At 44.3% G+C, this 12,558-nt stretch overlaps 1 protein-coding gene across 1 annotated transcript; it reads right to left on the bottom strand.

Moving 5' to 3' along the window:
- Positions 1-680: 680 nt before the first annotated feature.
- SLC30A1 (solute carrier family 30 member 1) lies at positions 681-10,459 on the bottom strand. Its single transcript, XM_017811755.1, has 2 exons — positions 9,826-10,459; positions 681-6,454 (listed from the first exon to the last, which is right to left on the bottom strand). Exons 1-2 carry the CDS (start codon positions 10,457-10,459, stop codon positions 5,544-5,546), a joined length of 1,545 nt encoding a protein of 514 aa, XP_017667244.1. The 3' UTR covers positions 681-5,543.
- Between the last annotated feature and the right edge of the window lie 2,099 nt (positions 10,460-12,558).

The raw sequence follows: 12,558 nt of genomic DNA, 5'->3' as shown, positions 1-12,558 counted from the left end.
CTGCAAGCTCATTAACAGCTCAAGGCAGGTATTAGTAACCATCTTGCTCTCCTCAGTGCTAGTGCTGGCAGCCGCAGTCAGTCCTTTTCTCCCAACAAACTTCACAAACTGCAGTGTTTCTGAATGAAATCAAATGAAGCTGAAAAGTACCAAAGCATCTTCTGCTCTAAAGTAGCTTTTTTTCCAGACATTAAACAGAATAGTACAGACTTCTATTAGGAAGCCTACCTTATTGACTCTTACGTTAGATATTTAGCCACAGCCAATTAACATGACAGGAAGATTTTTTTATTCTTTTCAGAAGTTGTTTTTCTTACAGGAAAAAAAAAATGCTTTTTGCATAATTAACTCTTCACGTGATACTAGAACTGAGCAACTGTTCTTTTAATTGCACCTGGAATCCAGACGGTTGGAGGCCAGCACTTCACAACTCATTTACTAACCTCCTCTTCTATTTGTGCGCTTCTTCGCATTTGTTTCTGAGGTTCTGTGAGATGGTGAAAGTGCATTCCAACCAGTTAAATTCCTTCCCAGGAACTGATCTGAGAAAGAAATCCCAACTAAAAGCGTTTGAAATTCAAGAGCTCCATTTATTTTCTCAGCGCTTTAATACTTAAAAAAAAAAAAAAAAAAAAAAGAACAAAAACCCCAACATTATTGTTTATTTTAAAAGAAGGCAAAAAGAAATATCATCAATGAACAAGCTATGCCAACTATATTTTAACATTGTTCAGAAACAGGATCCAGGACATGAAAAAAAAGAAGCCAAATTAATCCCATGTGCTTTTTGGAGATATATTGATGAAAGATATTTTTCAGTTTTGTGGGTTTGCTCTTCAACTAATTAGACCACACGGTGAATGCAGAAAATATAAATGTGAGCCTGCTAAAACATGGTGCTGTACCTCACGGGCAGCTAACCACACAAAGAAAAGGTCACTAGGAATAATCGGACCCTTCTGTTATCAGCAAAGCTACGTTTGATTTAGAAAACTGTCAAGTCTGGCTTTAGCCCAAGCAATTGGAGCATCCACCTCTTTCCATCTAGCTGAGAAAGAAAAAACCAGAGATGCCATGGAGCTGACAACTTAAATGCATACCTAAAAAGGGTGTAACTGATGCTATGCTATGAAACTAAAATAGTCAGAGCATATTTATATGCTTTTAAATATAGTTAGCAGTATTTCCCATTCCCTCCATGTGGAACTCGGAACATCTAGGTAAAAAATTCACCCCCTCTGTCCCCCCAGGTCTCTCCATAGCTGAAGAGATTAGAAAGTGCAGTCAAAGCAGGGGGCAGGGGAATGAGAATGGCAAGAATCTTTATCCCTCCTCCCCAAACTCTACCAAGCAGTGTTTAATAAATTCAGATGGCCTGATTTCAGAAGCAAACAGCAATGTCAGTTTAGCTAAACTTGTTAATAAGTCTCAGGACACTCAGTGAGCTTTTTCCCCTTTCTTTTTTAAGAACGGGGGAAAGGAATAAATCCTGGAATTGGATCAAACTGACAGTATTTCTGCAGCAAATTTAGAAACACCACAATAGTCCTGATTTTAATACATCCATAAAATCTAGGTACTTTTACTCTGTAAAAGCACTGGCAGAAGCTTTGGACTCACTCCCACAAGTAATTCTTTGCATGCAAGTAAGTACTCGTCAGCCCGATGAAACTACTCAAGAATACAGACATTTTCAGGAGTGAGCCCCTGCCGTGACTTTTGGGGAGTCACAAGTCGGGGCGAGTTCTTTTGCATAACTCTGTGTCTGTCCATACCGCACACCACGATGCAGCAGCAACAGATACCACCAACAGCCCAGAATGGCTGTTTAAAGCAACCAAGCTAAAATTATGAGGGGTTCCACAGAAACGATTCACCCTGCTACAACGGAAGCTTGATGGAGCTGTGGCTAGCCCACTGAGTGTCTGAATTAGTTCTGCACTGCACCTTAGGCGCAGATATAATCTAAGAAGTGATTCTAAAACAGCATGTTCCGGGATGAGACATATAGTAAGTGTAAAATATTTCACCCAGTGACATTTGGTACATCTATGACACATTTAATCGGAAGCCTAAACAATCTAGACATTGAAGTAAAAACTTATTTTTCCTTAAAATCAGTGTTCCATAGGTCTTTTTATTTTAAAAATTCAGGAATGTGATACACAATACAATTAGCTCCCCCTCCATTGCAGTGTTCACTTACATGAGATTCACTAGTGCCATGCTTTGTGGAAAAAAAAAAAAGAGAGACTGTGCAGTGTTTTTGAATGATCTCAGTATTCTGAAACTGTGATCTTCACAACAAATCAAGTCTGTATAACCTCAGACAGATCAGGTTAAAAAAAATTCAAGCTCTATCACAAGCTAGTGGGCTACAGTCGGGTCTCATACAGCCAGAACAAACAGAAAAATTATGTTCCTGCTGCTGCACAGCCACCAACTTGACCTCACTATATGCTTTCAGGGAATTTGCCATGGAAGGCTAAAGAGACTAAAGGGCCCCGTCAACACCAGCTGGTGCTGCACGTGCAACACAGCACATGACAGAGAGACCACGCAACTCCCCCTTCTGCCCCCATCACCATCATCACCATCACATCTTCATCCTGTAATTAAAATAATGAGGGGGAGAGCTTTTTGTCTTTTAAGCTAGCCATTGCCTGCAATGGACACAGAAATAGAAAAATATGACTTCTGGCTCAAAAAGAAAAGATTAAATAGTTTAAAATGGAATAGTGACTACAACTTCATCTATCCAGATGCATTTACTGAGACCAGCGATGGCAACTGTTATGACTTAATAGTTGCTCTGTTTTTATAATAGCAACAGGAGAGAAGTCACAGTCAGTGCTACTACGGTTTGTCTTGCTGGTATCTTTTTAAATAAACTAAAGAGCAGTAGTACTATGGTGCATTAGAGATATACAGCAGGACCTCAACTAATGATTGAGACCAATTTTAAACTAATGATCAAAATAATTAGTGAAAGTTTACCATAAAAAGCAAGGATACAAATTTTAAAAAAAAAAATAGTACTTTGTTCCTTTCAAAATTTACTTGTTTAATATTCTGTAGTATACTAGCAGTGGTAGCATATTCTGCAAATGTAGTCAACTCTAGATCATATACAGGTAACAGAAGAAAGAGTTAAGATAATTCAGACAAAACAAAAACATATATAAATACTATATTAACATATTTAAGTTAGTTTATGAGACTGTACAACAAGCATAAACACAGAAAAAGGGGAGCAATGCTGGTGGCTGTGAAGCACCAACATCCCCAAAACAGCGCAAAGCTGAACCGACCTATCCACACTCTGCAGCTTCCTGCAGATGCATCTGAGCAGCCAAGAGGCAAAATAAGTGCCTGGTGCTGTGCTGCACCCAGGCCAACACACCCTGTGAGAGGGGCTCCTGTGGAACCGGCTGAGTGCCTCTGCTTTTCCAATGCCTTGGCACACAGCACTTGGCCAGCGCACAGCACGCGATGCAGGGCTGGTCTGGGCTCTGCAGACTGCACAGTTAATACACAACACTGGTAATCAACCCATGGATAATCGAGAGTTGACTGCAATGCTCTGCTTTGGGTAAGACCACTGACGTGACTTGGGCCAATCCAGGTCCGATGAGCAGCAGGACTATTTTGAACTATTTAGGAGCAATTACGATATGAGACATGTAAGAAATGCAAACTAGCAAGGTGTTCTGTATCTGGAGGCAAAGCTACATTCCCTTCACTAACAAAACATTCTTTTTTTAAAAAAATCTACATTTAAATACTGTTAAAAACCTGAAAACCACAGCATCAAAGAATTTCATAAGGCCAAAACTATTCTCAGTTCCCTCTGGTTGTGCCTAGGTATTGCCATACATTTGTAGAAGTAGCAAACACTATGTAATCTAGTATCTTCTACTCTTTTTCAGTGCCTTCCAAGTAACAAATCTCAGAGCTCTTCACACAAGAGTTAAGCCTCACAACACCCCTGTGAGGTAGGTATTATCCCCATTTTAAGACAGGGAAACTCAGGCAAAGTGTTTATCATGTCCAGAGTCATAGAACAAACAATGGAAGATCTGAGTTGTTTTCCAGTTTTGAGCATAGGAGAGTCAAATAAGCACAAGACATTAGTTCCTGTACGTAACGCGAGAGTGGATCAAAAGGGCTGGGGTTTTAGATTATATTTCTTATATGTTTTATCTTCAACTCTCACCTAGTCTCTGCCAAATTCACAGAGCCCACTGACCAGTTTCTCTTCTCTGCTAAGGTGTAAGTTGGCAGCATACTGTAACAGCTTCTTTAGAGCCAGTTGTCAATTAACTGAGTCAAGATTTTAAAACACAGATTTGGATACTTAATAAGTGAAATTACGTGATACATAAACACCTCAAAGTGTGAAATACAGTGAATGAAATCCTGCTCCCTGCGCCACTTCCTCAAAAGTCCTGGAGGGCTCCTGAGGACACGGTGGGGACCAGGACTGTAGTCACTGCAAGTGCTTCCACTCAACTAGAAGCAAAATGCACCACTGTGTTACTTGTTGCGAAGCTGCTGTCTGAGCTGGAAAGCACAAATTATACTGTCGGTGCTTGGCAGACGTTCCCCGACTGCGCACTTACTGACATAACTAATTATTTTGTCTTAGTAAACTCAGCATCAGTTAAATATAAAGCTCCAGCTTTTGATTCACAGCACTGTGAGTCAAGGGTTCTTTAAATATTGAAGACTTCCAAGATACAACTTGGAAGCAAGAAAAGCCACCAGAAAATACACAAAATATGAAAGTATGTGTTACTGTATCAATCAGTCTCACATCTTGATCACAGAGCAGTATACAGTAGCTTGAACTTCCATTCTGGTAGAAAAAAACCCTTTCACATCTGTTGTTTTCAATTACTTTGCTACCTTACCAAAAGAAGTGAGGACAATTTCTAACAATCACAGGATGTTCTCTTCAAAAAATGCAATAAATTCAGTTGAAAAGCCTTCACATTTATTATTATTACATAGCTTTAAGAAAAATATGTGAAACTGCAAAGTGGTTTCCAGTTTTTAGTAGCTTTCTCTTTTAAAATGTTCTATGAACTTTGGTTTTCTTAGGGCTTCTAAATAAACAATATATTAAAACATCTACAAATCAAATATTAAAGGAAAAAGTAGGTCCAAGAAATATGTAACACAAATCGAGTTCCTACATGCTTATCCCTCAAATACCTTTTCACTTGAAAAAAAAAAATCTTAATTTGAAGCACAGCAAAAAGTGTCTCTGCTGAAATGCTGAAACTGGTTTTCTGAAGTTGTTACAGCATAGGTGCACTTTCTGTCTGTCTCAGTCAAACAAAGTCAACACAAACACATTGTATCATGACAGTGACATTATATTCTTTAAAACAAGCATTCTATATTTAGCAATATGACAAGAACAAGGACTTCAGCAATTACACTACTTGGCAAAATTGCAACTCAAAACGTCTGTCTCTTCCTCTTGCAACACAGCTGTTGACAAAGTTACCACAACTCAGGTAGCACCGTTCGGGGAGTTACAAAGATGACTCAAATTGCTCATTTTGATCAGTGTTTGCCTCTAGCTTCACTGAAGGGATGCTCTCCGACTTAGTCCTCCTCGTTTTTGGAAATTCAATGACAACTTCTGAACAAGAAATACTAAGTGATGAAGATTTTTCTGTCTTCTTTGCAGTACTATCTTCCGCCGTTCCGCAACACTGCTTCAAAGCACACTGAGTCCTGCAAGGCAACTCACATTTCCCTCTCCCCGATTCAGAGCCAACGCTGGCAAACTCAGGCTGAATGGTAGTTGCGTGAATCCCTTCGTCATGAAAGATCTCTTTAATGCGCTTTGCCACCATCATGTATGTGGAAGGGTCAGGGCACTTGATGTGAGCAGTGCCAATGATCCTGCTGCCCGCTAGTTGCCAAATGTGTAACTCATGGATTGCTTCGACTCCTTCGAGGGTACGTAACTTTGAGTTCAAAGAATGAACATCTATTTGTTTGGGAACAGTCTGCAGAAGTATAAGGGCTGATTCCCTAAGTAATGGGTAAGTTGTGTAAAGGAGTATACAGACCATAATCAAACAAAGGACAGGATCTAAATATAGCAACCAGCAAGGACCAGCCACTGTAATGCCCTCTTGCTCAGACTTGTTAGCTCTGCCAAGTGTTTGGGATAAAGTAGCATTTTCCATGCAATGATTATTGATACATGGATTAAAGCAAGGCCCATCTTCAGGGCATGGATTCCACAACCCATAAAAGAGCAAGGCATTCACTACCACAATTACTGAACCTAAGGCATCTCCAAAAACATGCAGAAAAACTCCACGCATGTTAAGTTGTGCACTAGAGTCTTCTTCAACCTCCTCTTCATCCAGAGGATAATGGCCAGCATTCCCGTTCACTTGTAGGTCAGCCATGTCATCTTTCATATCACCTGACAAGAAAACAATAAAACCATTAGGCAGATGCTGTAATACTACACATTACTGTAATTCTTTATAAAATAATAGCCAACATTAGCATGCCACATCGAGTAAGAAACTGAAAAGCAAGCAGCTCTACCCACACACTTAGCAAGATTTTCTCTGTCTGAGAAATATTCAGTTGTCCCAATAAGTGATCTAAAAAGTCTAAAAGGCAACTGTTTCTACATGGAGTTTAAAGATGTAGAGTGGCAAAGAATGAAGATGACCTGTTTTAATCTATTCTACTGAAAAACTACTGTCACCTTTTCCAGCTGTTTAACCACTTGACTACTCACTGTTTGTTTCTTAAACAAAATGCAGAACTACAGAGCATATGTAAAAAGCTGGTTAAGTAGCTCAGTTAGTTACATTAGTTCCCTCTTTTGAAACACTAGAAGACTAATCACATTGCTAAAATCTCAAACCATAGGACTGCATTGCTCTTTTGTATTACAATTTGAAGCCAGAAGCTCAAAAGCTGTATGAATACAGCTGTATAGCAGCTTCTTTTCAGGTTCAGAAGTGCATTTTCAAAAGGCTTCTGAATTCAAGGAAAAGGAAGTTTTTCCGAGATGGCGCATGGAGCCAGCAGGACAATCAGCTGAGCTTCTAGGTCTGAAACACAGAATTTATCAACTTAAACTGTCCTATACTCAATACTGCTATCTCTGAAGCTCTCAGTGGCTATGAACTAGTGTTATTTATATTTCAGAATGTAATTGATAAATAAATAAGTACCAAAATTATACTTTTTATGCAAGTGACATACAGCTTCTGATGTCCAATGCCATATGTCATGGACTGTGCAAAGCATAAACGAACATTTTAGTGCTCTTCTTTGTCAAAACTGTCTGCACTATTTACCATTCCAATGCAGCTAACCAGCTACAGGGGAACAAATATACATATCACGTTTTCTGAAAGAAAATCATCTTCCGTTGTTTAAATTTGAAAGAATTTTACATGATTAACCTCTTGCTTTACTTCAAAAGTTCTTCCGCGGACACTTCCAGTGCTAAAGAAATGCAACATGCACTGGCCTCTGGCCTGACAAACTGAGACAACAAGCTCTTATTGCTTTTGAGGTTATTCAGTTCAGAGCTTTGTAAACATTAACACGTTAATAAGACCTGCAGCTTCTGCCGCTCTGCTCTCATGGCTGCAATTCTGCAATGGTAAAGTGTGCACAAATCCTTTCCTCTCTGAAGAAGGGGTGGGCTCTCAGAAGGCAGCTGAGCACCGAGTTCCAAGCCTCAGGCTCATTACCTCATGCATCCCGCTTCTGCCCTAAAGCTCCAGCTAAATTTTCCACACTACCTCTAGGAGTTATGGAACATGGGACCTGTAACTTTCCAGAGAAGTCAATAAATTAGAGAAAAATGTCTCAGGTTACAGAGTTCAGACCTCAAGGTCCATCATGGAAGCAAGGAAATAGGAATTCTCTGTTCTACGTCAAGTGCTTGGAATAAAGGAGAGCTGAAAAGTCAGTAGAGCTGTCTATAAGAAAGGGTAACAGGGAACACAGTTCCAGAAAGCTCTTGAGATTTTTTTTAATGGCAAATGGTTAAAACATTTGCATCTGAAATATGCTCATTGAAATCTAACTATAAACTGATTACTTTACATAAATTGTATGCACAAAAATGCCTGTGCAGGACTAGCCCCTAAGGTTATCCCTTGCTTTCCGCTTCCACCTTAGGAAATCAGGGACAATCCCTCTTTGCAATTTCCAGTGAAGGCACAGGACCACCCTAGTCTTTACCTAGACATCTTTCACCTTTTCTTCCAAGTCTCCAATCACCTTTACCTGTAACTTTTCCATGGGTAAACTATGAATAACTCCATCCATTACATAATCATGACAGGGCACAGAAGGAAATACAAACTTATTTCAAAGTTTCACTGTGACCAAAATTATGCCCTATTACCACCTAAATACCCACAACAAATTATTTGTTATTGCCAGAAGCACATCCATGAGACATTCCAGACAAATTAGCTCAAAACAGTATACATTTTAAATTCATGCTATAAGGTAATCTTTTGGTCTAACTAGTCCAAAACTTGGCTAAAAGCACAACTTTTCACCATGTAAGAATAATTCTGAAGGCAAGATATCTATCAGACCAACGGTTAAGGGAATTTTACATTGTTTGAAACTAATTATTAGGATATCTTTGTTGGAACTAAACCAACACTAAGAGCTTATTATGTGGTCAAGAAAATGGTGTAGCGTATTCAGAGGAACTCTCCTATCCTCCTGCAAAACCTGTCTTTCCAAAGCCAACATGGAGTCAGAAAAACAGAAACTGCTAAGTTTCTCAAATGTATACTGGAACCTCTGACCACAAAAAAAATGAAACTGTAGCAAAGTTCACTCTGCTCAGTTAAAGCTCCATTGATGTCACCCTGAAACTGAAAGAGTTACATGGGTTCCAAAGTCTTAAGCCCCTTCCTCGAGGTGACAAAGGATGCCATATGAACAGAGAAGTGGCAGTCGCACACCTTTCACTCTGCTACCATGCAGGACTTGGGCTTCAACCAAGCAGCTTCAAAATCCAGGCTTCTGGATCCTTCAAAAAATAACCCAAGAAATTCCCACCCACGGAACAGACAGTTTGACCACAATAGGGAAGGGAAGATTTTAAATTTGTGTCTGTGTGAAGCTGAGTGGGAAGATGCATGCTTTAGAGAGCTAAAGAAAACTCATTCCAAGACACCATGCGTGTGCTCTGACACCAGTGAGCTCCACATTCCGACTTCCACAGTTCTGACTGGCAATTTCCAAGACTTCTATTAATACCGATGCCACGAAGACGTACAACATTACTGCAGTGGAATATACTTCAGCATGTTGCGTTCGGGTGGAGAGCAGCTTCTCAGGTACCTGACAAGTAGCTGATAACTGCTCCAATGGAGGAGCCGGGACCAAGGCGCTGAGCCGCGCTCCATTTGATGTGCAGCCAGTTCGGATGGCATTAGGGCAGCGCCTTGTGACAGCTCGTGTCGCTAGGCAAGAAACGCTTGTCATATGCCTTCCCTAGCAGAACCAACTTTTCCCACGGCACACCGCTTTATCCCAAGACTTTCACACTCTGACCTGTCTGCAAGACAAGCATGCAGCTCACGGCATCTGAAGGAAAGGTGCGAGGCAGAGGTGCGACAGTCATGAGCCCAACAGCGCTGCTAAGAAAGTTTCTAGCCTCTTCCCCATCAGGGGGGACAGGTGGTCCCCGCACAGCCCGCGCCGGGTGTGACCAGGATGCCACCGCCCTACTCGGGGAAAGGACCCCTCCCGCTTTTCTCTGCCTGGATGGGGCAGCGGCGCCGCGGGGCTTACCCAGCTTCTCCTGGCTGACCCCGTTGGAGCTGCTGCAGTTCTCCACCAAGGTGCTGGTCTCCTCGCGGTGCAGCGCTGCCTCCCCGTCCCCGGGCGGCGGCTCGGGCTTGGGGCCGGCGCGGGGGTGCTGCTGCCGGGCGCCGTGCGAGTGCCCGTGCCCGTGGGCGTGCCCGTGGCCCCCGACGCCGTGGTGGTTGAAGAGGCAGAGCCCCAGCAGGTTGATGATGAGCCCCGCCACTCCCACGGCGATGACCACCAGCGGCTGCTGGATCTCGTGGGGCTCGGTGAAGCGCTCGATGGCCTCCAGCAGGATGGTGAAGCAGAGGGCCGTGAGGAACACGGCGTTGACGAGCGCGCCCATCACCTCGGCCCGCACCCACCCGAACGTGTTCTTCTTGGTGGCGCGGGTGCGCTGGGCGAAGCGCACGGCCACCAGGGCCACCACAAGGGCCATCACGTCCGAGAGCATGTGGAAGGAGTCGGAGAGCATGGCCAGGGACGACGTGACGCGGCTCACCGCCACCTCCACCACGAAGAACAGGAAGGTGAGTGCCAGCATGCACAGCAGCCGCGCCCGCCGGTTCTGCCAGCACCGCGGCCCGCCCGGACCCCGCGCCGCCATCCCCCCGCACATCGCGGCTGCCCGGCGGGAATGGTCGGAGCGCGGCGGGCGGTGGGAGCCCCGGGCGCTCGGGCGGCCGCTCCGCTCGGCTGCGCTCGGCTCCGCTCCCCCCGCGCCGCCGCCGCCGCCGCTCCCTCCGCAGGCGCCGGGCGAGCAAACTTTGCACCCGAGCCCCCTCACTCTTTCCACACGGAACCCAAGCGCCGCCTCGGCCACGCCCCCGCCCTCGCCCCATTGGCCGCCGCGCCCCCCCCGCCCTGCCGTGCCCTCCCGCCCCCGCGCGCGGCCCCGCTCGCCATTGGCCCGCGCTCCCTCGCGACAGGAGGGCCCCGCCCCGCCCGGTAACGCCCATTGAGCCGCCCGTGCCTGGAAAAGCGGAGGGGGCGGTGCCACGCATGACGCGTGGGGGAGCGACCGCTCCGATTGGACGAGCCCGCCGGCTTTCCCCGCCCGCCCCGCCCCCGCAGGCCCCGCCCGCGGCGAGCGGGACTCGTGCAAAAGGTGCGCTTCACACGGCCCCGGCCCGGCGCGCGCCCGGGGGCGGGGCTCCCCCTGCGGGCCGGGAGGGGCGGGGCCGCGCCTGAGGGGGCGCTGTGACGTCACGGGCGTGGGGTAGTGAATTTTGTGAGATTTGGCCCTTTTTCAATGAAGTTTGGCCCTTTGTGCAGCCCTTTTAATTTTTCTCCCATTCGTACCACTGAGGACAGTGAGATGAATCACTCATTCATCTCATGAGGCGATCAATAATAACCGATGAGCTACTAAAAAAAACTGGGAGAGAAGAGAGGAGTTTTGCATGAAGTTTTGAGAAGCTGTATAATACGATGGAATAATATACAATAATAATTGTTATTAAGTAATTATTAAATATTATAATTATAATTATTATTATAATTATATAATAATAGAGAAAAAATCAATGCTGAAAGCTCAGTCCCTGGATACTGTTTGGCTTATTGCAGAATTGCAGAATTGCAGAATCAATTAGGTTGGAAAAGGCTTCTGAGATCATCAGAGCCCACGCTTTGGCCTAACACCACCTTGGCTACTAGACCATGGCACTGAGTGCCACATTCAGTCTCTTCTTACGCTTGTGGCTAGGACAGGGAAAGAAAATGTTTTGAGACATCCAGACAAACAACAACAACAACAACAACAAAACACATAAAAATGTAATCACAAAAAATTACAAAAAGGCAGAGCTGAGCTCATACTTTGCCCACTGTGTTCCAAGGGAGCCAACAATCACGGCAACCAGAGAAAGAGCGCCAAAGAATATTCCGTAAAGAGAGAGATGGAACAACCAGCCATGGCTCTTTGCAGCTGTAGAGGTGTAGCTGTGTGTGTGAATACATAGAGGCAGGAAGAAAAATGCTGCCCTGAGAAGGAAGATCTAGCAAGACTGTAAAAGCCTGTTGCTGCGCTTGGAGATTCCAAAGGGATTGTGATCTAGTGTCTGTGCAAAGACTCTTGACTTCACTTCATTAGTAAAATGACAGAAGGTGTTCACATTTTGACAAGGAAATATTTATGTGTTCACATTTTGACTAGGCAAGATTTATCAACAAGCATAACTGAGGGCAGTAATTCAGGTCAGGCTTCCCCTGAGCTCAGCAGCGTCCCCGTGAGCCCACATCTGAGCACCACACTGCTCTAATCTGTGTGTGCCATCCCCTCGCATTTACTTAACCTGTTTTGCGTGCCAGATGTGGCTTGGGCATCACAGGCACTGCTCTATTGACCTGTGTCCCCGAACCCTCTTGTCTGTGAGATCATGCTTGTGTCAAAATCCGGGTCTGCTGTGGAGCACAGCGGTAGGGACCCACAGGGAATGCTTTAATGACCGTCGTAAAGAGAGTCAACAATTAGATTGCTATAACATTCTCTTCCCCTGCCTGGCTTCCCGTATGCCCCGATGTCACTTACTAAGAAGTAAATAATCAGGAAGCTAACCGGCAATTATATGGAAACGGAACATGCCCGTGTCCTCTCCTCCTCACTCCCACACAAGGCCATTAGTTGGCAAGGAAGAATTACTCAAATTTAGGATATATGGGTCAAAGAAACTGGTACGGCTCAAACCTTTTTTACTGCCTGTTAATGAGGTGGAT

Source organism: Lepidothrix coronata, unplaced genomic scaffold (assembly GCF_001604755.1).
Source record: "Lepidothrix coronata isolate B3197 unplaced genomic scaffold, Lepidothrix_coronata-1.0 Scaffold33, whole genome shotgun sequence".
In the NCBI taxonomy this organism is placed as follows: domain Eukaryota; kingdom Metazoa; phylum Chordata; class Aves; order Passeriformes; family Pipridae; genus Lepidothrix; species Lepidothrix coronata.
This window is presented reverse-complemented; position numbering and strand designations above follow the sequence as displayed.

Bases quoted from the DNA above. Each gene is read 5' to 3' on its own strand.
- SLC30A1 (XM_017811755.1), bottom strand. From the start codon at position 10,459: ATGTGCGGGGGGATGGCGGCGCGGGGTCCGGGCGGGCCGCGGTGCTGG. The intron at 6,455-9,825 runs GTAAGCCCCGCG...TTTTCTTGTCAG, and splicing joins GGTCAGCCAGGAGAAGCTGG to GTGATATGAAAGATGACATG.